The 25,652-nt window shown below is 49.9% G+C and overlaps 1 protein-coding gene across 1 annotated transcript in view; it reads left to right on the forward strand.

The window, feature by feature from the left end:
* The first annotated feature begins 1,998 nt into the window (after nucleotides 1–1,998).
* The window catches only part of COTL1 (coactosin like F-actin binding protein 1), a 40,747-nt gene continuing 17,093 nt past the window's right edge, over nucleotides 1,999–25,652 (forward strand). Inside the window, exons 1-2 of the mRNA XM_036346099.1 lie at nucleotides 1,999–2,265; nucleotides 2,525–2,607. Of these exons, the coding sequence (XP_036201992.1) occupies nucleotides 2,189–2,265; nucleotides 2,525–2,607 (160 nt within the window). The 5' untranslated portion in view covers nucleotides 1,999–2,188. The remainder of the gene's footprint in view (nucleotides 2,266–2,524; nucleotides 2,608–25,652) is intronic.

The raw sequence follows: 25,652 nt of genomic DNA on the forward strand, positions 1-25,652 counted from the left end.
TATAGCGCAGGGGTTCAGAACAAGTCACCCCAAGATATGCCTCTGTGGTGTGCAGATTATTTTGAGCTAAAGGCAATTGTAGCTTTGGATTCAAGAAAAACTCTTACCCATCCCTTAACTACCTAGAAGAACTTGAGTTAAGGTCCTTGACCACAATAAGTCACTATCAGACATGACCTCTTCTGACCTATCTGTAGGGCAGGACAAACTCTATTCGCCAAGCATCTGCTCTTCTTCTTATCCTGCAATAATCCTTTGAAGCCTCCAAGATACCTTACCTCATCCCCAGCTCAGAATGTCTTATATACCCAGTGTTCCCTTTCTGTATCTGAACCTCTCATGTATGCGGGGTTCCCACGCATATGTATGTATTAAACTTGGTTATTTTCTCTTGCTAAGCTGTCTGATGCCCATCTGATTATTAGATCAGCCAAAAGGACCTTGAGGGTAGAAGAGTGTTTGGCCCTCCCTCACAAACAGCAACATTTGTTCCTACTTTCCTGGAAATGTGGTTCCATTCACCCATCGATTAATTGATTTATTGATTTTTTTTTGTATACCACTGAGAATTTTACTATTCCTCGACCTTTTGGGATTTAGTTTAATTACTTAATAACCAACAGTGATGACCTTTTATTACTAGCTAATATATTTGTTTACTCATATCATTTCAATTAACCATAAACAAACCTACAATGTTAGTGCTTGTATTATTCTACTAGAGGCCCAAGCACAAAATTCGTGCAAGGGGCTCAGCCCTTACAGTCCCACCTGCTTTGACTGGCCCTTACAGCCCTGGCTTCCTCCAGAAGGTCGTGGGGAGGGTTGTTCTGCTGTTCGGTCTAATTAGCATATTAGCTCTTACAGCGGTTCTCAACCAGTGGGTCGCGACCCCTGAATATACATCCTGCATATCAGATATTTACATTACGATTCATAACAGTAGCAAAATTACAGTTATGAAGTAGCAACGAAAATAATTTTATGGTTGGGGGTCACCACAACATGAGGAACTATATTAAAGGGTGGCGGCATTAGGAAGGTTGAGAACCACTGCAATATAGGATTCCAGAAAAGTAATCTCAGTTTTTGAGGCTTGCCCAAAGATCCACAGTGAGAAAGTGACAGCACTGGATGCAATGTGAGAGACTGGTCTCCAGGGTCCAGCCCTTTTACCTGCCTTGAGTGTAGTTGGTCTTTGTGGAATGACTGGATGAGGAAATGAGGAAGACAGAATGAGTCAGCTCTTGCACTCTGAGAAACCCAAAGGGGGAGATAAGACCTGAATGCAAATAACCCGAATACAAAGTAAACAGTGATCCCACCAACGTTTTGGAAGCAGTCCACTTTCTATCGCCTCCTATTTAAAATGCTTAATTCCGTCCAATTCCTCCCCACCTAGAAACCTCGAAGCCACACACTGGGGTGGGGGTGGGGCTGTCGCCTTTGGTTTGATGCATTAAGTCACCCACTAAGAGGTCCCCTGTGGAGTTGTGGAGCTCGGCAGCTGGGGGCGGGGAAAGGGGGAGGGAAAAGGAAAAGGGGGTTCAGGGGGAGGGAAGCAGAAGGGAAGGGGGGAGGAGGAATAGAGGAGGAGGAGGAAGAAAGAGCTGGGGTGGGGATAATGAGAGGCCAGGAGGGGAGAGGAGGAGGTTGTAAAGAGGAGAGGGAGGGAATAGGTAGGGGGAAGAGGAGGAGAGGAGCGGAGGGGGAGGGAATAAGAGGAGAGGGAATTAGAAAGAAGGAAAGCGAGGGAGAGAGAAAAGGAGGAGGACGGAGAGGGAGGAGGAAAAAGCCCCTTCTTCAGCCCCCACTGAGGAGTTGCGCAACCCGCCCGGGCTGAGATTGGCTGCCAAGGAGCAAAGATGCCCCGCCCCTGACGCCCAACGGCCAATGAACAGGGGGGGCGTGGCGTCCGCGGCCTGGGCCGCCAATGGTCGTAGGGGACCTGGGCGGGACGGCCGGGGGGCGGGGCGGCGCGGCCTGAGTCCAGGCGCGCTCTCGGTTACTTTCGCACCCGCCGCGGCGCCGGGAGTTCGCAGCTCGCCACTCCGCGTTGCTATCGCCGCCGCCCGCCGCCGTCTCCCGCCAGCTTTCTGCGCGCCGCAGCGTCGCTCCAATCCCTGCAGCCGGCCCGGGACGCGCTCGGTCTGTCTGGGCAGAGTGTCCCCCCTGCGGCTCCGCAGTGATGGCCACCAAGATCGACAAAGAGGCTTGCCGGGAGGCGTACAACCTGGTGCGCGACGACGGCTCGGCCGTCATCTGGTGAGGAACTTTCCATTGCTCTGCAGGCCCCGCGCCCCGAGCTCGCGATGGGCCGGGTGCACGGAGCCGTCTTCCAGATGGGACGGATTAAGGGTCATCCTGTGCTGTCTTCCGCAGCCTTAGCCCAGGACGCGTGGAAAGCCAGCGCTGGCTTCTCCCCAGCCAGAGCATCTTTTAGATTGTCCTGCGGGAAGCTCGGCACCATGCAGCTACCAACGCTGACGTGTGTGTGTGTGTTTTTTCTTCTCCCAATCCAAAGGGTGACTTTTAAATATGACGGCTCCACTATCGTCCCCGGCGAGCAGGGAGCAGAATATCAGGACTTCATCCAACAGTGCACAGGTAGGAGACGCGCCTTTTGGGGGAATTACTGATCTTTTGGGAAATTTATCCCTGTCTGGGAAGGAGAGGCAGAGGCCAAACTGGGAGGAGGAGCCTGTGGCCACCTCGGGTGCCTCGGGCGCTGGAGGAACCAGGTTTGAGCGTTTTAGAACCAGAGCCTTCTCCCCTCTGGTCATTCAGAGCAACCAGAGGTGACCTCCTGGCTCCGCAGTACCCTCTCCAGCCAGCACAGCTCCTTTGCTCCCTGCGGATCACTGGTTTTCCACGGTCAACTCCCAAGGGTCCACATGCCAGTGTTGAGCCCTCTCATCTTCCCCTTTGATGGGTCAGTGAGCCAAAATAAAGACAATCCTGGAGCTCACTGAAGGAGAAACAAACTCTCACTGCACCCTCCTTTCAACCACAATCATTGTCAGTGTGCGGGCTATTTATGTGTGTTTTTGTGTGTTGTTTTTTTTTTGAAGAACATAGAGCCAGATATAAAGGCCCATATGATTCCATTTGCATGAAATTGTAGAAAAGGCAATGCTAACCTGTGGTGTGAAAAGTCAGACTAGTGGTCACATTTGGGGACGGATTGAGATGGCCACTGACAGGGAGAGGCACATGGAAGGCTGGGGTGGGGGTGGAAAGGCCCTGTATTTCAGTCTGGGGGGGTGGTGGTTACAGTGTGTGCACATATGTAAGAAATCATTAAGCAAAATGCGATTTTTAAACGCAGTGCACTTCCCCGGTGTGTTAGATCATTAAGAGGAAGGAACACCTGAGTGCAGAACCGTACCCCTCCATGGAGGCAAAGGCTCAGCATTACTGGTGACAGGACCCTTTGTAGCTGAGTTTAGAGAGTGGGTGGGCTCTTTCTGGCCTCTGGTCTGTAGCTTGGAAGCAGATACATTCAGACAAAGAGCGTGCAGCCTGAAGGTTAGGGCGGGGACTCTTGAGTCAGCCCGCTGGGTGGGTTTGAATCCCCAAGTGGCCACTTCCTCACTGTATGGTTTGGGGCAAATTAACCTCCCAGGGCCTTGGTTTCCTCACCTGTAATCTTGGAGGACTGTTGTGAGTGTAAGTGAGTCAATGGGTGCCACGTGCTCAGGACCGCGCCCATACAAACTACATGGTCATTTCTGAAATAAATAAAAGTACAAAATGGTGCCAAGCATCGCGGGACTGCTCCTTCCCTTAACTGCTTCCTTAATCACATGATACTTAGCCTATTTCAAATAATATTTTTGAAGTGTGTGCTATGGGCTGAGTAGTACTAGGGTTTTTGGAGTGTGTGTGTGTGTGTGTGTTTTAATGTTTTCCCAATTAAAATGTCTCCCTGAGTGCTGCCTCTGGATATTCACCCATTGCCTTTGTAAAGGATTGGTTCAAAATACTGGGTGCATAAAATGCTATAACAATTCAGATTTCATAAGGCGCACAGGGCCTCTTACAGAGAGTGGGTAGGGTCAGGATTTGGACTCAGGAGCCCTGTCTCCACCACTTCCATCCTTCCACCACAGTGGCGGATGCTTTTGCAAGTAGAATAAGTGCAAACTCTTGACTTTCTCCCGATTGGGTGCACAACTAGGAGACTCAGCAGTATTTTTTTGCCTTGCCGGCTCTGAAGCTTTGTCTCACAGGCCAGCTTCCCTCCGTCCTGAACTTGGGGACAGTAAATTAGCAGCTTCTTTCCTCCTACTGGCCATCCATCACAACCCCTCCCCTCGCATCAGACGGGTTCCCCCTCTGAAGCTATTGTTCTCTCCACCAAGTAGGAGAAGGTGACCTGGGGAAGACAGGCCATCCGGTCAATAGATTCCTAACACATGCTCCTGGCCCTTGGGCCTGCAGAGCTGGAAGGACTTGCTTGGGTCAGAGAACACTTCCTTCCTCCCTTGGGCTTTGTGGGTTTTCTACGCTGACCCTTCCCCCAAGCACAGGCATGGGAGTGGGGAGTGTCTGGCGGCCGAACTAAAAATGCCTTCCCTGCGTCTTGTTGATCTTATGAATGGACCATGGGATCCGAAAGCTCCGTCCGCTTTGGCTGAAGTCCGCCTTCCTTCCTCGTCCATCTGTTGGACAAATGTAAAGGCGAGTTATGGGCGCTGTGTCTGCTCTGGTTCCTCTCGGAAAAGCTTGTTCCTTCCCACTGCTCTGTCCTCCTAACCCAATGTCAAAAGAATCGGAACACGAACTATAACTTTATCCATCAGTCCCTGCACTTGGCATGCCTTGTCTTTGTTACTGAGATTGTTCTCCTTCCACAGATGTGGAAACCAAAGCCCAGAGAGGTTAAGTGACTCACTTGAGATCACACAGCTAAACTGGCTCCAAGGCCCATGCTCTTGGCCTCTTCACTCTAAGGAAGTGGTTTAGATTCTCATCTCCAAGCCTTGAGGCTTCTTCAGTGGTCCAGCAGGTTCTGATGGGAGCTTGTGGGATTGTTTGCAGTTACAAAACACAAGTTCGTCCATTTGTGTGATGCAGGGAGGGCACTTTGGGGCCCTAATTCCCAGCCAGGTGTCCTGACAGGCCTGAGGGTCCCTCTAGAACAGGCTTCCTGTTCGCAAACATCTCACAATGTGCACAGAGGACCTGGAAGTCTGCAAAGCGCAGCTGGTCTCTGCCTCGTCACAATGGGGCTGTAGGGATGGGAGTGTGGGTTTCCTCCTGGGCGCTCTCCTCTCTGACAGTCCCTCCTGAGTCATTATTTCTCTGAAACACCCTCCTTCTCCTCTCTCCTCTCTGGCTACTGTCTTCCTTCTCCTGTCCTTCCCTAGCATTTTCCAGAATGGGATCTGCCTGCCCAGCCTCCCGCTCTCATCTCTCCTCAGCCCCCAAACCTGACCTCCTTGTCCACTGCAGCTGTTTTCTGGAAAGTTCTGCGCCCTTCTCTCCTGTTTCTTTCTGCTGGCAGGATATGGACCCTCTGGGGCCCTGCACTGGCTCTTCTGGCGCATGGACACACCTGGCACCTCCTCCTTCACTAGCCGTTCACCATCTCTGCTCTTGCTTCCACCCCAAGCTTCAGTCTGTGCGTGTGGCCAGAGGTCTTTTAGGTGCAATGAGAGAAACCCTGTGCAGATTGGCTTAAGCCAGTGGTTCTCAACCTTGGCTGCACATTAGAAGCTTCAGTCTGTGCACGTGGCCAGAGGTCTTTTAGGTGCAATGAGAGAAACCCTGTGCAGATTGGCTTAAGCCAGTGGTTCTCAACCTTGGCTGCACATTAGAATCACCTGGGAATCTTTTTTAAAAATCCTGATTTCTGGGCCTCATCCTCCGGAAAGTCTGTTTCTTTGTTATGGGGTGGGGCCACAACATTAATAACAAAGAAACAGAATTTCCGGAGGATGAGGCCCAGAAATCAGGATTTTAAAAAGATTCCCAGGTGATTCTAATGTGCAGCCAAGGTTGAGAACCACCGGCTTAAGCAAAAAAAATTGATTGGTCCGTAGCAAGTCCAGGGAAGTGCTACTTCAGGTGAGGATGCCTAAACTCAAGCCCCCTTTCCTCCCAGCTCTGCCTTCCTCCTTTATCACCCTTCCTGTGGTCAAGAGAGTAGGCTCCCCCTGAGTGATGATAGCTAGCCTCCAGCTGCCCCAGCTTCCAGGCCATGGATAGAGCCACCCCACTGGGGAGAGAGAGCCCCTTTGCCAATGATTTCGGGAGTCTCCAAACTCTCCATAGCCTGGCTGGGTTCATGTGCCCATCCTGAACCAATTCCTGGGACTGGCTGCCTACACCTGGGTCAGTGCCCACCCTTGGAGTGGGTGAGGGTAGCCCCACCAAACACCCAGATCAGGAAACAGAGGGTGGCTTCCTAAGGGAAGAGTGTGGGGGGTGGGAGTGCATACTGATTCTAGAAGAGGGGCAAACCAAAAACAAGTCCCTTGCCCCTTACCCTCTCCCTTTTATTGTAAGAGTCTCTTAACCCTTGTTCTTTCTTGTCTTATAATCATTCTACACCCCTTCCCCCTAATTGCTAGATTAACTCTTCCTAATGCACATATCACTCCTCTGCTCATTAACCTTCTATGACTCCCCTGTGCACATTGATTAAAGCACAGATTGTCTGATTGGCATTCCAATCAGTTTGTCTCCACCCATATCTCCTGTCCAGTAGCTCCCCACACCCTTCCGTGTGCACCTGCAGCCTGACACTAACACTCCCAGCCTTCAGGACTTTGATGTTGGAGATTCCCTCCAGGTGGAATTCCCCTTTTATTCCTCAGCCCATCTAGGATTCAGCCACCCACCAGCCTAGTGCTAGCCCTTTTTTTTATTTCAACAGCCAGGACACTTGGGAATCAGAAACGCTCTAGATTCACATCCCAACTCTGTCTCTCACTTGCTGTGTGTCCTTGGGCAAGGACATCCCTTCCTCTGTGCCTCAGTTTTCTGGTCTGTAAAATGGGGATCCTGATAGTCCCTCTTTCTGAGAGTGACTGGGAAGGCTACATATATTACATCTAAAATGAAAGCACAGGCCCCCAATGCACGTTGGCTATCATTACTGTTACTTTATATCATTGTTTTTACTTTTATAGCACTTACAATGACATTGTGCTTTCTGTTCTGCATGCTCCAGCTCAGCACACAGTAAGCCCGCAATCCCAGGTTAGCTCACAGTAGGTGCTTGGCCCTAGGCTGGCATGCAGTAGGCATCAGGCTCCATGTGGGCACACATTAGACCTTTGACCCAACTTCCATGTGCAGCGTGGTAAGAGGTGGTTAGCTTAGTCATTAGAAGTTTTGGCTGCACTGGACGGTCTGGGTTCCCATACTTGCCAGTCATGTGACCTAGAGCAGGTGAGTTAGCCACCTGGTCATCCTTCTGCTATGATGTGGTCATTAGGAGGAGTAAGGAAGCAAGTCTGTGGTACCTAGAACATAGTAAGTGCTCCATAAATGCTAATGACTGTGGTTCTCTTATTGGTGGAATTTAATCAGTGTTGAAGTAGTGTATGTGGTCTGAGCACCAGAAAGGTGGGAGGTCTGAGCTGCTGGGTGGTCTCTGGTTCCCCTGACAGAGCCACCGAACCATGAGAAGCGGGGGCTCTGCTGACAGAGGTCACAGGAAAGGAGCCATTTTTCATAGTGACCGGACATGATTTCTCTGGTCGAAGCAGAAAGGGCTTACGGATCACCTACATGTGAGGAGGCAGTGGCTTGGGCTCTCTGTGAAATCACATTCTGTTTTCCCACCTTACATGTAATACCTGTGTGGTTTTTTAAAAATATACTTTTATTGATTTCAGAGAGGAAGGGAGAGAGAGTCAGAAACATCAATGATGAGAGAGAATCATTGGCTGCCTCCTGCATACCTCACACTGGGGATTGAGCCTGCAACCTGGGCATGTGCCCTGACCGGGAATTGAACCGTGACCTCCTGGTTCATAGGTTGAGGCTCAATCCCTGAGCCACACCGGCCGAGCTGTAATACCTGTTTCTTCTAGAATATTCAGAAACTATGATTAAGAAAAAAAAAGAGAATAAAAATCAGTTATAGTTACGATGCAGAAATTTGTTCATTCATTTGTTGGGTCCTTCATTCTCTCCTTCCTTTCTCTCCCCTCCCTTCTTATCTCCCTCCCTCCAGTGGACATGACTGGCTACTCTGTAGGGTCCTATTTTAGGCGCCGAGAATAAAGATAGAAGCAATGAAGGTCCCTGCCCTCGTAAAGCGGATTGCCCTGCCATTGCCCTGCCTTTAAAGTGGCTGCGTGATGTTCCCTCATATAAATGTAACCTTGTTTAATCATTCCTTTATGGATGGACCTCGGAGTACTCAGTTGTAAGCAGTTTTATTTTGGAAAGAATCCAGGCATCTGGGAATGAATCCAGTTTTCTGTTGGCGTAAATTTTAGAGCCGATTGGTTATAAGCATTAATGGGGGAGCCAGGTGTCTTGCCTTGACTTGCACCCTTGCTGCATGACCTTAGGCAGATCTCCCAGATTCTCTGTTTCCTCATCTGTAAGACGGGGATAATGATTGCACATAATGTCCGGGGATATTGCAAGGATAAATTGACATGATGCATATAAAACTTGCAGGGCAACGCCTGGTATAGAATCAGTGCTCAATAAATGTGGCTAATATAGCACCTTCTTAGAAGGTGTTGTACATCAGTGAACAAGTTGAAATAAACTTGAAGTGTGGGGTGGCTACCAGAAAAGGTGCATTCATAGGGCACAATGCCAGCATGAAGTCTGATTTGGGGTAGATGCACTGTGATGTTGGCGGGGTGATGATCTGGGTATAGATGATATTCCCATGATGCTGTGGTAAGCCTACAGTGTTCAGCTTAAAATGTCACTCAGAGAGAGATGTGGGGGTTTTATGTTTTTGTGTGTTCCTCTTTCCATTCTTTGGCGGAACTTCTCCTTCTTATTCACAGTAATCCTGCTTAGCCAATGTAGTTTCAGTGTGGCTGACTCTGCCCCTCCCCACTGGGAGGGTACATCAGAGTAAGCTATCCCCTCTGTTAACAAATTGGTTCAGGGTTGGGCCCATGTGACTCAAGTCAAGCCAATCAGATTCATCTCTGAGACTTTGGATAGAGTTGTTGGGAAAGAATCCCTTTGTTTTTCTCTGGGGCTAAGGCATGTAAGCATAATAAAAGTTTGGCACTTGCAGGACCCATCTACCGTTTGGAGAGAGAACCTGTCTAAGAACTCAGGAACAGAGGCAAAGATAGGGAATGGAGACCACATGACATGGCTTAAACTCGTGGATCCAGCCATTTGAATTGTTTTGAGCCAATTGAATTTTTTCCTTAAGCCACCTTGGCTGAGTTCTTTATCATTTCTATCTAAAAAGTCCTGGCCATAGTCTCCAGGGTAGGCAGGTGGTAACAGGCCAAGAGAGGAGAATCCAGGTTGGGTAAGGAATTTAAAACCTCTCATGTAAGAATTGACTGAGGAGATTGGGCATATTCAACCTGGAGGAGGGACACCTCAGGGACATGAATGTTGTCTTCAGATATTTGCAGAACTGACACTTGGAAGGCAGGAACTTCTTCAACCCCATGTGGTAGAGGTGGACCAAGCAGTAGAAGTTTCAGGGATAGATTTTGGGTTCATGTGAGGAAGAACTGTCCTCAAGTTAGGATGGGCCATCACTGGAGGTAGTGAGACCCTCATTGTGGAAGTTATGTCAGGAGAAGTTACTTGGCCACTTGACATAGATGTTTAAGAAAGGGATTGAAAGCCCCGGCCTGCCGATTGAAGAACTGCAGGTGTGATTCTGGTCAAGGGCACGTACCTGGGTTGCAGGTTTGATCCCTGGCCCTGACCAGGGCTTGTGCATGAGGCAACCAGTCAATGTGTCTCTCTCACGTTGATGGTTCTCTCTCTCTCTCTCTCCCTCCCTCCTTCCCTCCCCCTTTCTCTTTCTCACTCATATCCCTCCCTCTCTCTCCTTCCCTCCCTCCCTCTCTCCTTTCTACTCTATCTAAAAGCAATGAAAAAACACCCTCGGTGACGATTAAGGAAAAAAAAAAAAAAAAAAAGGAAGGCCTTGGAAGAGGCCCTCCTTGACTGTGCACATTCTTCTCTCTCACAGCCCCTCCCCTGGTGATTCTACATCAGGAAGAGTGACAAAATGCATTAACGTGGGCCTGGGCGATTTCCCTCTAGCAGGGGGTCAGCCTCTCCTGGTCTGAGATTGGCCTTGGGATGATTCCTACGGAAAATGGGGATGTGTTTACTGTTAAAGGAAAAAATTATTCATTCTGGCACTTGTTAAAGAATGGTAAGGCATTCTTTATTCAGGGGAACTGTTGTGATAGGTGTAGGGGGCCACTGCAATGAGATTTCGCAGTAGGGGAGAAAAATTGGGCTTAGCTCTGAATACAAGGAGAAATTGTCTTGTGAGTCTAAGGGAATATGCAGGCAAAGGAAGCTTTTAAGTCTCTGGCAGTGCTTTGGACATTGTAAAGTGCTAAACAGCCTGTCAGTTATGCATTTAACAAACATTCACGGAGCACTGGCTTTGTTCCAGAAACAACGTTGGGTTATGGTTTCTCAGTAGAACTCTGGAGGGCTAGGAGCCATTGCCTTCATAGTGTTCCGCAACCTTCAGTCTCCGCTGCCTTCTCTCCCCACACCTGTTCCTGGCAGGTCCAGGGCCACACGGAGTGGTTTGTGTCATAAAGTGCATGGGCGATGGCAGCTCTCTTTTAGATCGCCTCTTGGTGATATTTGTGCTTGCTTTTGAGTTTGTGGCCACATCTTCCACGGGGAAGGTTGCTAGAGGTCTGTCTTCCTGGTAAGTAGGTGTCCCTTGTTCAGAAAAAGTGTTCAATTAATTGAATTGAATTGAGTGTTTGATCCTTGCAACGCTTTAGGAGTTAACAAACTTTTTGAAAGTATTGCTTGTGGGTCGTGCAGATATTATGTTCACCTACTTACCTCCTTTCCTTTCTTTACCTCATTATATTTTGACTAGAGGCCCGGTGCACAAAATTCGTGCACGGAGGGGCGGGCATCCCTCAGCCCAGCCTGCACCCTCTCCAGTCTGGGACATCCCTCTCACAGTCTGGGGCCGCTGGCTTCTAACCTCTCACCTGCCAGATTGCCTCTAACCACTCTGCCTGCTGGCCTGGTCGTCCCCAACTGCCCCTCCCTGCCAGCCTGATTGCCCCCAGCTGCCCCCCCTCCCCCTGCTGGCCTGATCGCCCCCAACTGCCTCCCTCTGCCAGCCTGATCGCTCCTGGGCTGCAGCCTGGCTGGTCCCCATTCCTCTCTCGTGAGCTCATTTGTGCCTGGCTGGTCCCCATTCCTCTCTCCCCAGTGTTGAGTGTTTGAGCCTTTACGGCGTGAGGGCGTGATGACCATTTACATATTAGCTCTTTATTATATAGAATGGACCCTGACACCCAGAGCATGAGACCCCATGCATAGGTCTTCGGTTATCTTCTGGTTGCCAAACTTAGTGGCCATTTCTTTGTCTTTGCTCCACTTTACCCTCCTCAAGCATTTGTCAGTGACCTTTAGTTACAGAAAATATAATTTCCTTCCCTTTGTTTCTGCCCTGCAGTGCTCCCTTCGTGCACTCTCTGTGTTTCTCATCTCTATTCTCACTTCCTCTTGCCAGTTCTCCTTTCCCCTGCTGCCCCGTAAGTGTAGATGTTTCCTGGGGCTCCACCCTTGCTCATGGTGTTCCCTTCTCTAGGGCGCTTGTTGAGTGTCTATTGTGTGTCAAGCCCTTAGTGTGAGCACTAAGTTGGGCACTTTCCCTGACTCCAGTGAATGTGCAATCCAGGCAGAGGTGGCTTTCTGAACTATGCATCAGGTTGCATCAGCTCCTCACCCCTTAAGAACCTTTTGTAGTTTTTGCCCATAAGGCCCAAATGCTTAGAGGTGACATGGATGGCCCTTACGGTGGGATGTTATTAGGCAAATGGTTTCTAGTGCTTGATGTGACTTCCAGGTCATCCCAGGAGAGGTGGGCTTTGGAATGTGCAGCTCTTAACAAGCATGTGCCTGTTAGCTACAAGCCGTCTGTGTTCCTGGAGGATATCTATCTATCTATCTATCTATCTATCTATCTATCTATCTATCTATCTATCTATCTCAAGCCCTCATTCCCTTTTGGGTGCGGACATCCACCAACTTGCCCAAGTTATCCGTACATTCCTTTAATAAACTCTTTGGTCGAATTCTGGAGTCTCTTTCTTTGGTCCCTTGGCCGTGTTCTCCTTTGAGGCCCAGTTCCAGTACACCTGGGGGAATTTTACTGACAGATGGTCCTCAGCTAACGACCCTCCCAAAAGACATGTTCCCCACACAGGGATTCAGACCTCATGGATGTCGTAATGCCAGGCACTGCATGGAGCTTTGCATGTATTGTCTCATCTAAAATTTTTCTCATCCATGAGGGATGTAATGGAAGAGGACATGACACCCATAAGTGGGAGTTATCCCCGTTTTACTGATGAGGAATCATGGTGTCCCTGGAGTCAAAAGTCACGTGCTTGAGGTGGCACAGTCGGTGGAAAAGCTGGACTTTGAAACCAAATCTGTGTCCGAGGTTCCCAGCTCCTCTCTGCACTGTGCTGCCCTCCCCTCCCCCTTTCTCACGACTTGTGGACAGTGTTCCTGCCCTGTCCTCATCCATTTTGCCTTCCGGGAGGACTTCTCTATATCCATCAAGGCCCATCGTAAATAACCCCTCTGCTCAGACGCCTTCCTTGCCTTTGTGATGTCACCTCATTGTGCACGCAGTGGTTGTGGGCCTGTCTGTTTCTTTCTCTCTCTCTTTTTTTTTCCAATGTATTTTTATTGATTTCAGAAGGGAGAGGGAGGGAGAGATAGAAACATCAATGACGAGAGAGAATCATTGGTTGGCTACCTCCTGCATGCCCCAGACTGGTGATCGAGCCCACAACCCCGGGCATGTGCCCTTGACCAGAATCGAACCCTGGACCCTGCAGTCCCCAGGTTGACGCTCTATCCACTGAGCCAAACCGGCCAGGGCTTGTCTGTTTCTTTAATGCCATGGTGAGGTCCCGGAAAGAGGGATTTTGTCACTCTGGTGGCAGCGTCCTCAGTGGGGAATCCCCACTCCTCAGGGTTAGCCAGTCCCAATCTCTTTTTTCTCAGTGTGTGTGTTGCTCCCTTGTTTGGGCCCAAGTCATGGGCTGCAACACTTACAATTCCCCAAGTTATAGGCACACGAGCATTCCTGTATCTGTCACCTGTCTTCCTGCTAGAGTCAGCTCCTAGGGTAGGGGCCGAATCCTGGTCTCTGTTTTTTTGCTGTGCCGTCAGCACCTAGAACAGCACCTGGCATTCTCCCCAGACGTTGTGGAGTCTATCAATGACCATAGATAAATGAACATAGATGCATGAATGCCAGTTCCCTGATGCAGGCAGGAGGCTCCCTGGCTGGTGCCCTGCCCTCACTGGCCTCTGGCCCAGGTCTCCTGCCCAGAGCCACTGCATGGCTACATTCCTCCCCGATTTAATTTTATGTGTTTTGGCTTTTCAGCTTCAGCTCAGTGGGCACAGCAGGGACAAGTCCCCAGAGGCCTGTGTCTGAAGGCAGGGCAGGTACTTCAGCATTTTGTATTTTATTTCATCAGTGCATTTTCAAATTAACCTGCTTTCGATCCTGTTTCAGTTCTGGACTTAGTTTATGGTCATCTATCTCATTTTTTTCTTGTGCACGTATTCTTATTTTATTGTCCGTGCATTTGTGTAAGTTTCTTTGCCAATAATCGGTAATAATAATACTTTAAAAAATAATGGTGAGCACTGCACCTTTATTGTGCCAGGCATTGCGTGAGTTTCCTATGGCTGCTGTAACAAATGTTCACCAACTTAAAACAACATAATTTTATCATCTTACAGTTTGGGAGGTCAGAAGCCCCAAATCGGTCTCACTGGGATAAAATCAAGGTGCCAGCAGGGCTGGTTTTGAGGAGAAAATCCACTTCCTGGCCTTTTTCAGCTTCTAGAGACACCCACATTCCTTGGCTCATGGCTCCTTCCTCGTGCAATGGCAGGTTGAGTTCTCACAATGCCTTCTCTCAGGTTCTGATTCTCCTACCTCCCTCTTCTCCCTTTGAGGATGCTTGTGGGTCTGCCTAGATCAGCGGTTCTCAACCTGTGGGTCGCGACCCCTTTGGGGGTTGAATGACCCTTTCACAGGGGTCGCCTAAGACCATCGGAAAACACATATATAATTACATATGGTTTTTGTGATTAATCACTATGCTTTAATTATGTTCAGTTTGTAACAATGAAAATACATCCTGCATATCAGATATTTACATTACGATTCATAACAGTAGCAAAATTACAGTTATGAAGTAGCAACGAAAATAATTTTATGGTTGGGGGTCACCACTACATAAGGAACTGTATTAAAGGGTCGCGGCATTAGGAAGGTTGAGAACCACTGGCCTAGATCATCCAGCATCATCTCTGCATGTTGAGGTTCTTACCTTAGTTAGTTACATTTGCAAAGTCCCTCTTGCATTGCCAGCTCACATAGTTGCAGGGTCTGGAGGATGCAGAGAGCTCTGGGGCCACTGTTGTACCAGCCACGGTCATCTAATCATGATTTCATTTCATCTGCACTATGACCTAGTGGGGTAGACCCTATTGTTATTCCCAATTCATTGATGGGAAAATTGAGGCTCAGGGCCGTGAAAGCACTGGCCCAGGGCTGCACAGGGGCTGAGTTGTGTCCAGTGCCTGCGTTCCTGACATCCTGCTGCTTTCTGACACTTGCAGGTGGAATTCTTTTGAAACAAGGAAAGAAGACCATAGTCAAGCTCCCTTTTCCTCTGTTTTCAGTTTTATTGAGACATAATTGACATACATCATTGCATAACCCTAAGGTGTACAGCATGATGGTTTGATTTTCACATACAGGGGTGGGCAAAGGTAGGTTTGCATGCAGGTTATGATTTTAATAATACAAGAATAAACTGTGACGTACTCATAATTGTAAATCTAATTTTGCCCTCTCCTGTGTTGTGAAATGCCGTTAACATTCATTGTTTGATATAGACATGATAACAAGAAAAGGAAAAAATATTTCTCCTTGTGATGAGAACTGTTAGGGTCTCCTCGCCTAACAACTTTCCACAAGCTCTTTTCTTGACCCTCAGGGACAGCCCTCAGGCCAGGGCCTCTGGCTGGTGTCATATTTGTAGGCACACGCAGCTCAGAGGCAGTTTCTCTGCCTTTGTTGAAGTGGGAAGCCTGTGATGGTCTCTGGGGAGTAAGGCTGTAATTCAAACGCCTTTATCCTTCCCAGCGTGAAATTCTGACTTCACTACTTTTGTCGGAAAGGGTGGCCCTTGGAGGTCATCTGATATGACCTAGAAGTAGTTTTCTTCCCTTTTTTTGCTATAATGACCATAGAATGGAGTATATTGTTCGTGGTTTGCAAATGAAGGAAGCTGCTGCCGCAGGCAGGCCAGGGGCCCTGAGGGTCACACAGGGGCTTCTGGGGAGGAGTGAGAAGAGCCAGGCTTGTGGCAGCCCCTGTGTGAGCCCAGGCAGTCGCAGCCCCTCTGGCCCTGCGTTCACTCTACGAGCTCTCGCAGCCCCAAACTGTGCCGCTTGCTCTGTTCCTGATTTGGCAAAGCTGGCTGCACCTGATTCCAGAAAAGTAACTTCCTCTCTTCCTTGGCGATTTGTAATTACTCATTCATCCAACACGTTTAAACAGAGGACTATTATGTGCCAGGAACTCTGGGTCCTGGGGAAGTTGAGTGATTTAAGTCACAGAGTTTGCATTCTGTTGGAAGTACAGGGACAGATAATAGACAAGATAGCAAGTGCTCTCTCAGGAGATGAGCACCATAAAAAAAATAAAATCGGCGACAGATGGACTACAGGGAAGCCACCGTTAGCAAGGCTGGTCTGGTGAGAAAGGAGGTGACACCAAGGAGAGATCTGAATGAGAAGGAACCAGACATGCAGGTATCTGGGTGAGGAGTGGGCCCAGCAAAAGGGAAGGCCCTCAAACCATCTATATATTTATTATTTTATTTTTATTGATTTCAGAGAGGAAGGGAGAGGGAGAGAGAGATAGAAACATCAATGATGTGATGAGAGAGAATCATTGATCGACTGCCTCCTGCACATCCCCTACTGAGGATCGAGCTCACAACCCAGGCATGTGCCCTTGACCGGAATCGAACCTGGGACCCTTCAGTCCACAGGCCGAAGCTGTATCCACAGAGCCAACCCAGCCAGGGCCCATCTATATATTTAAAAGTCTAAGTGACCAGTCGACCGAACGACAGGTTGACCAGTTGCTATGACTCGCACTGACCACCAGGAGACAGATGCTCAATGCAGGAGCTGCCCTCTGGTGGTCAGTGCACTCCCACAGTGGGAGCACTGCTCTGCTGATTGACGGGCACCAGGTGGCCGGGCTCGCTGCTGGCTAGCACTGCTGCCACGCGAGCCTCTCTTGATCGGGACTGACTGGGCGAGAGCCTGCAGTAGGCGCAGCGGGGCCCGGGATGAGCAGGAACAGCAGGCAGGAGCCGCAGTCGGTGTTGGACTGTCGGTTTTGGCCCAATCCCCGCCACGCCAAGGGACCCCACCGTTGCATGAATCCGTGTGCTGAGCCTCTAGTATATATGATAATGGTCTGGTGTCCAGAATATATAGAGTTCTTACAACTCAACAATAACAAGACAACAACCCAATTAATATATGAGCAAGGGATTTGAATGGACATTTCTCCAAAGAAGATCTACAGATGGCCAATAAACACATGAAAAGATGCTCGCTATCATGAGTAATAGCGAGATGCCAATCAATCCCCAATGAGATATCATGTCCCACCTACTAGGAGGCTGTAATACAGGTGTAGGTGAGGATGTAGAGAATTGGAACCCTCTGGTGGGGATGGAAATGGTACAGCTGATGTGGCAGGTCAGTCTGAAAAGGTTAAGACTAACAATCCCACTCCTTAGTATACACCCAAGAGGAATGAAAACACGTGCCCACATAAAAACTTATACATGAATGCTCACAGTAGCATTATTCACAATAGCCCCAAACTGGAAACCACCCAGATGTCTGTCAACTGATGAATGGATAGACAAAATGTGGCCTATCCACACACTGGACTGTTATTCAGTCATAAACAGGCATGAGACACTGATTCACCTGTAGCCTGGATGAGCCTCAGAACCACTGCACTGAGTGAAAGAAGCCAGACGTGAAAGGTCACACATTGTATGATTCCGTTTACTTGAAGTTTTCAGAACAAGCAAATTCATGGAGATGAAAGGCAGATTAATGGTTGCCAGGGGTGGAGACGGGATGAGGAGTGACAGCGAATGGGTACAAGGTCTCCTTTTGGGGTAATGAAGTGTCCTGGAGCTAGACAGTGGTGATGATTGTACAACATTATGAATATACTGCAAATGAATGAATTGTACACTTTAAGGGTACAGTTCACAAAAGGGGTGACTTTTATGGTATGTAAATAATCTCTCTTTCTCTCTCTACCTCTCTCTATCTCTCTCTCTCTCTTGCTCTCTGGTTAATTCTCACCCGAGGATATCTTTTTTCCATTGATATTTAGGGAGAGTGGAAGAGAGAGGGAAAGACAGAGAGAAACATTGATGTGAGAGTAACACATCAATCAATTGGTTGCCTCCTGCAGGAGCCCAGGGTCCGGGGTGGGGAGGAGCCTGCAACCCAGGCACGTGCCCTTGCCCGGAATCGAACCCGGGACCCTTTGGTCTGCAGGCTGGCACTCTATCCACTGAGCCAAACAAGCTAGGGCAGTGGTTGGCAAACTGCGACTCGAGAGCCACATGCGGCTCTTTAGCCCCTTGAGTATGGCTGCCTCCATTTTGTTCCATAACAGTTACCGTTGCTTTCGTCATCATCACTGTCTAGCTTTTTTTGTTTTTGTTTTTTAATATATTTTTATTGATTTTAGAGAGGAAGGGAGAGAGAGATAGAAACATCAATGATGAGAAAGAATCATTGATCGGCTGCCTCCTGCACGCCCCACACTGGGGTTTGAGTCTGCAACCTGGCGAACTGTGACCTCTTGGTTCATAGGTGGATGCTCAACCACTGAGCCACGTCGGCTAGGGTAGCTAGCGTTTTTTACCACTTGCCTAGTTCTGAAGGCTTTACCCCATCTACTAGTTCTGATGAGGACCTCTTCCCAGACACAGCGCCGTACCCTTGACTGTGTTTTCATCCTCCGATCCAGCCCTGCACAGAGCTGGTGCTGAAATAGCTTTTATTGCCTCAATCCCCAGCGTCCGAAATGAGGACTTAAAGGAAAGCGGAGGTTCTGTCTTGGATATTCGTGTGGGCTCATAGTAAGTTAATCAATAGAGTTAAATGAGTCAGCTGTAAATGTGCGGGCAAACTCAAGGGCTGGGAATGTCGCTAACAGCCAGGGGGAGGGGAAGCTGTCTGTGCCTCCATCCTCACCACTCCGGAGCTCTGAGTCAGGGACGGAGAAGCCATCTTCCAGCCCAGGGAACTGGAGACCAGAGAGGGAAGGGGTGGCTAGGACACGGACGGTCTCTTGGTTCCCTCAGGCTGCTGAGCTTAGAGCTGGCTTTGCTCTTCTGGGTATTGTACTTGGCCTTGAGAGCCTGAAAGGTAAAGAAGAACCCCGCACATTATGCAGGCATCGCTAACTCTAGGAACAGCCTGTTGCTGGTCTCCCCTTCCCATATGCCTTTTTAATGGGCAGATTGGTCCAGACCAGTTACTTGTTACCTGTCCATATCTGCTCATTCCGCGGGTCTATTCCTTCCTGTTCTCTGCAGGTGGAAGCCACACCTTGAAAATCCAGGAAGGAGATTGGTTTTATTCTTATAAAATGGCATTCCCACTGAACGGAGGGACTGCGACGTGGCTACAGGAGATGGGCCAGAGGCTCTTGATTTACTCAAGAAGTACTATTGAGCATGACCAGTGTGTCAGGGCCATTGTGGGCACTTGAGATAGCAGGGAAGACTCCTGGCCTCCTGGAGTAGGTGTGAGCAAGCTGGAGGAGCCTTTAATCTCTTATTTTAAACACTGTAATGATAAGCTGATTATATGGCCCTTTAGCCTGTGGTAAGTCAAAAATAGAAGGGCTGGTGGAAGCAGGCGTTTTTTGAACTTGCCCGCAGAAGCTGTTGCTTTTGTCTGTCAGAGTCTCGCTAAGTTGTGAACATGAACCCCCTTTGTCCTTACCCTGCTGGTAGCTGGGTGAACTCCAAGTCATCCTTCAAATCCCATATCCAACATCACCTCCTCTGTGGAGCCTGCCTTGATCACCAACCCCAAGGCAGAGTTCATTTCCTTCTTTCTGTACGTTCTTATTCACCCTGTGATAACTCTCATTGCTACGGCTCTAACTACATTGTGTTCACATACTCCTCCCCACCCCCTCCCAGGCTAGATTGCATATTCTTTGAGCATAGGGACTGTGTCTTATTCAGCAAAGTCTCTGGATCATAGTGTCAATAAGTGTTTGTCAAATGACTAACTGACGGCAGTGGAAAACAGCAAAACTGTAAAAAGCAGATGCAAGAATGCAGAGCAGTGCATACCAGGGGCGTTTAGTGCTCAGGCAGCCAGACCCTGACTCCGCCAGGGGCCCCTGTGTGTCTCGCTGTAGGTGCTGTAATGATGGACTCAGAGCCTCCAGGAACTGCTGCAGCCACCGACCTCTAAGTCAGAGGTGGAGTCGGGCATCACACACTGACTTCCTTTTAAGGAAGTAAAAGTCATCATTACAAGAAAGGTCCTGGTTGCTGTGTCATTAGGGGAAAACCACCAGCTATCCTGATAATTTGGGTCTGCAGATCAGCCCACTCCCGGAGGGGCGGGTGCCGCAGAAGCAATCATCTTCCTTCTCCTCCGGCTATCCTGTACTCCATTTTCTGGTGCTCTCGGTCAGACCAGGAAAGCTGGGTCACCCCACTTTTAGTGTAAACTCTAAGAGGAAGGAATCATTTGGGAGGTCTCTGCTCTGAGGAACGGGGGGGCACGGTAGCAAGCTGCACACACAGTATGATCTCAGTGCGGACTGGACTATACACAGGCGCACACCGAGTGTAGATCCCAGCAGCAAACAGAATCTCCATCCTGCTCTCTGAGGGATGGACACAGGGCCTTTATCCTGGGATGGGTTTCCTTAATTTTTTGTTCTTTTTAATGTTTTCAGAAAAATGGTTTTGAGTGGGACAGGAGGGGTTTTACCCACCAGGGAAACAATGAAAGTCCCTTAGAAAAAGAGAGAGCGAATGAGATGGGGCTTTTCAGTAAAGATAGCTCTCCCTTTAAGGGAGGAACCCGGCTTCTCTGACCCTCAGCCTTTAGTCTCCTGGTGAGGGGGTGGGGGGTGGGGTGAGGCCCCGAGAAGACATTTTCTGCTTCCGAAGTCTTCCTCCTGCCATTCAGTCGCTGCCTGCCCGCCCCCCCCCCACCCCCCGCCCAGCCTGCTGGGAGTGAGTGCTGGTGTGGCCACTGTCCAGCTGTCGCCTTGCCCTGGGTGGCAGGAGAACTCTCCCATTTCCCTTCATACCTCCTCCAGGGAGCTGGCTTGGTGCAAGCTGACAGCTCAGCTCTTTGGTGTGTGGGTCATTTTCTCCTTACGGATCCTTGTTTGCATAACTTCTCAGGGAGTCTGTCGAGGACCGGTTGGATCTTGTGGAGCTCTGGGGCAACTTCCTCCCTGTGTTCCCTTCCCCCTTTCTCTGTCTCCTGCTGAAGTTCAGTGTTGGATGAAAAGGATAAAATGCTCAGTTCTCTCTCTCTCTCTCTCTCTCTCTCTCTCTCTCTCTCTCTCTCTCTCTCTCTCTCCTTTCTGTTGGCCAGCAGGGGGTTATTGGGTACCTACTCTGTGCCTGGCACTGTGGGATCCAACAGGAACTAGACAAATGGGAAAGTAGGTAAGAAGATCAAAATGTTCACAGGGCTTACTTAGGTGGTGAGACCCTTATTTTTGCTTATTTATATCTCTAATTAGAATAATTGTGTTTTGTGTGTAACGAAAAAAATTGTCCCAAGTATTTGCAAAAGTGCGAGCCATTTGTACACTGCTTGGCCCGTGGCAGACCCTGTCTCCTCTGGGTGTGTCCTTCTCCAGCCCGGGCTGGCTTTGGGGACGGGGAGAGGGGAAGGCTAGGTCCCTGTGGGGAGAAGGCGGGGCCTCAGTCAATGTGGATCCTGTGTCGGGATCACGCTGGTGAGAATAACGGGGAGAGTTGGGCAGAATCAGCCCCTCAGGGATTCCCTGAGCCTCGGGAGCTGTCAAGTCTGGCTGGGGGAGGCAGGGGAAGCCCTTGAAAGGTTGGTGTGGATTGCATGCCATTCGTAGTTTTGGGGAAAACATTAACGCAGCTCATCCTGGTGGCCTTGGTGATTCCAGAGCAGTCTGACCCACCCCTCCCCCCTTTCCCCCCCTTCTTCTCATGCCCTGTTGTGGTCGCCTCTCCTCTCTGTGTTATTGTTTCTTCCCACGTTCCCTTCCCTTGTATAACTGCTTAGCATCGCTCCTTTGCTCCTCCAGCCTTCTCTGTCTTCCTAAATCCCTCCCTCCTTTCTGATCCTAGACAGAGAGCGCAGGGGGAGGGGAGAGAGGGGAGGAAAAGGGACAGATGGAGGGAGGTGAGGGGGTGGTAAGGCAGGAGGGAACGAAGGAAAATGTAGGGTCTCGGAAGGAGGAGGCTTAGCAGAGAGCTGGAGGGAGGAAGGGGCTGCAAAGGAGAGAACTCAACACAATGGCAGCCGGTGCTTAGAGCACTTACTCTGTGCCAGGCGGTGTCTGAGAGCCTCACCTGTGACGACTTTATGCTGTGTGTTCACTTGCTTAGTAAGTGAAGGTGAGGAGCCTGTAGGGGGAAGTAGGACACTGAACCAGGTGAGCCCTGCCCAGGCCTCGCAGGGGGCCTTAGGGCTCGGCCAGAGCTCTCCCATGCTGCCAACCCGCCTGGATGAGGCTTCAGAGGCTAACCAAAGGGTCACGTTCTTTTGAGAGTGGAGTTTTATTAATGTCATGTGAGGACCATCTTTTCATGAACAAGACTCTCACGGGATGGGAAGGGGAGGGTGTCCACAGCCTCAAATCAGGGACACCGAACGTGCAGTCCACCTGGCCTTGGAGCTCCTGGCGCCACTGAAAGGCCCTGCAGTGGCACTGACAGTCCTCAGGGACGGGACTTCCGACCTTGGTTTGTCATTGGTTGACACCTTCCCTGGATGAGGCTCCATGGGATTTTGTGATGCCTTTGGGAATCCTTGTTAATGACGGCTAATGTCAAGTAGATGACTGAGCGGTCACAGAAAGAGCTCCCTCATACCCAGTGCCACGGTTCAGTGGCTCGTTCTCGGGCTGTGGGGTTGGGCGGAGAGAGCGTCTCTGGGGGGACAGTCCTGATGGTCTCTGATGGTGAGACACTCGGGAACCACACCTGGCTGCCTCTAGTTCTGTAAATTACACTGCTGAGAAGCCAGGCCACACAGGAAGCTCCTTTACACTCCCTTCAGATAAAGGCGTGCGGGTGGAAAGAAGGGGTGGAGGCTCAGCTTTCGGCACATCAGCTTTTCTGCCCGCGAGACCTTTTGCCTCACCCCCTTTCTCTACCGGGAGTGGAGCGGGTTCTCCATGCTCAAAGCCCCATCGTTTCCTCTTCTCACCTCTTCCTCTAGGTCAGTGGTTCTCCAGGTTTGCAGGCCTCAGAATCCCCCTTGGAGCTCATTTCGGCTCAGTGTGCGGGCCCCAGTTGCAGAGCTTCCGAATTCACATTCCAGTGTGCTCTTGGGTGATGCTGATGTTGCTGTTCCGCGGACCACACTTTGAGAACTGCTGGTCTGCACTTCACCAGTTCTCCAGTGCAGGAGTCATCTGGCTCCTTATCGCTTCACCTCTCTGAGCCTTTATTTCATCTGTAAAATGGGACTGTGAGCGGTGCTGACCTCAAAGAGAGGTCAAAATGAGACATGCAAATATGTATAAATGTGATGTGCCTGGCACATTGTAAGCACCCAGTAAACGTCGGCCCCTGCTATCCTTAGGACCCGCGGTTTAATCTGTACCCTCCAGTGCTTAGCTGGGCTTGGCACATAGTAGGTCCTTAAGAAACACTCCTGGTACGAGTGACTAAAGGGCCTGTGCTCCCAGAAGTGCCCCTGCTTTGAAACCCAGAGCAGTGAACATAAATTCGGTGGCTATAGAAAGCCAGTGAAGAAGGCAGAGGCTAGGACAGTGATGGTGAACCTATGACACGCGTGTCAGAGGTGACACGCGAACTCATTCTTTTGGTTGATTTTTCTTTGTTAAATGGCATTTAAATATATAAAATAAATATCAAAAATATAAGTCTCTGTTTCACTATGGTTGCAAATATCAAAAAATTTCTATATGTGACACGGCACCAGAGTTAAGTTAGGGTTTTTCAAAATGCTGGCACGCTGAGCTCAAAAGGTTCGCCATCGCTGGCCTAGGACAGCTCTCTGTTGGGCTCAGCAGTTGGGCCGCTGCAGACCTGAGAGCAGTTTCACTGGAGGGGGGGGTAGAAAGATAACGACCATCCCATCAGCCAAGGCCTTCATGTTTCTTTCCTCCCACCCCCATTTAATCCTCACAACCACCTTATGAGGTAGGTGTGTGACCCATTTTCCAGATGAGGAAACTGAGGCTTAGAGACATTCCAAGTCACAGAGCAGGTACAAAGTAGGGGTGATTTCCTAGTGGGTTTTGGAACGTGGACGCAACCTGGATGCCATGGAGCCGAAGGTTGAGGCGAGTGGCCCCGAGCGCAGGTGTTGTGGACAGCTGGGCCGAGGCCTCCTGCAGAGGGGACCCAGGGGGTCTCCTGGTGTGAGTGTTTGGGCTTCTCCCACTGGGGTCATCTGGAGCTGCACCCTCCACTCCTGAACCTCAGTCTGGACAGATGTGCTATTGGCCCCATTGGGGACCAAGTGGCACCATGAAGGTGACAGCAACCTCAAGTATCAGCCAGTTTTGCCATCTTAGTGTCCACACATACACATATACCTGTGCACATACAAGCACACACACCCAGACACATGCCTATATACATGCACACGTCACTATACATATATGATGAGGGGTAGCTATGCCTTTCTCAGCCGATATACCCGCGTTTTCCTGTGCGTGTGAGTGATATTAGCAGGAGATGAATGAGGGGATGAGATGTTTCCACTTCTGTTGGGGTGCCGTGGCTGCGTGTTTGTGTTTGGTCTGCCTCGTTTGTCCAGAAGAGGGAAGGCGGCCCGAGAGCATCTAAGAACATGAACTTTTTCCTGCACAGACCAGTTTGAGGTCAAAGTAGCCTCACAGCCTCCTGCAGGGTGAGTGGGGGAGAGAGGCTTCAGGTCTGCGTGGGCAGCTCTGAAAACGTGGCTCAGAACAGGTTTTTCATCTTAGACTCAGATGACTTTTCAATGTTGGGCCAAATCTATGCAAACATCTGTAAGCTTAACGTGACTGTTGGATTTTCAGAAAGGTCAGCAGTCTTGTTGGTCAAACCATTGTCCGGTAAGCGCCCAACAGCCACTCAGGAAAACAACCTCGCTGCCATGATAACTTCAGTGCCATTGCCTGCAGGACAAGGCCAGGTTCCCCATATGCTTGGAGGAGGGAGGTGTGACTGACCGGCCTGCCTTGTGCCAGGTCCGGAGCTGGTACTTGGGACACATGATTTGTAACTTTCCCACATGGAGGCTTTGGCCAGAGATGGGGCCGTTGGAATCCAAATGCTGTCACAGAACCCAAATGTCCAGCCAACCCATGTGGAAATGGGAACTAGAGTGGTTCCCATGGAAACAGACTGCCTGTTCTTTTGCTTGTGTTGCCTTGGCATCTGATGTGCGGCTCGCCTCCCCCTCAGGTCAAGGCTGCAATTTAATTAAACACTTTGGTGCTGGTTCTCCCCCCCCCCCCCCCCAATAACACTACTCAAAACAATAAGCTGGCTTCCCAAACACAGCCCTGACTGCTGGGAAGTGCTCGGCAGCTCACCCCACGCTGCCTGCACCAGCCCCATGTGGCTGCCTGAATTTCAGTTCCTCAGTCCCACCAGCCTCATTTCCTGGGCTTTCCCCGCCCCCCACCCTCACCCCCACCCCCACCCCAGCTCCTCCCTGTGGCTGCAGCTTCTGGGGGAAGATTCTATCACGTCGGAGGCCTGACACCCAGGCAGCTTTCACAGCGTTCGCCTTGAATCCTCATGACCCCCTCCTGAGGGTGGTAGAATATCACCCTACTTGGCAAGCATCCCAAATGTCCACCAACAGATGAACGGTGACCAGATTGTGGCATATCCATATAATGAAATATTCTTATGCAGGACTCACCACGCCACAATGTGGATGAACTTTGGAAACATGCTGAGTGAAAGAAGTCAGACACAAAAGGCCACATGGTGTGTGACTCCATCTGTGAGAAATATCCGGAACAGGCCCACCCCGAGACGGGGGCAGATTGGTGCTGCTGCGGGAGGGGAGGAGGGCGCGGAGTGACTGCTCCTGGGATGGGGTTTCTTTTTGGGGTGGTGCAGATGTTCTGCAATAGACAGTGCTGATGACCA

This window comes from Myotis myotis, unplaced genomic scaffold (genome assembly GCF_014108235.1).
Source record: "Myotis myotis isolate mMyoMyo1 unplaced genomic scaffold, mMyoMyo1.p scaffold_m19_p_19, whole genome shotgun sequence".
NCBI lineage: Eukaryota > Metazoa > Chordata > Mammalia > Chiroptera > Vespertilionidae > Myotis > Myotis myotis.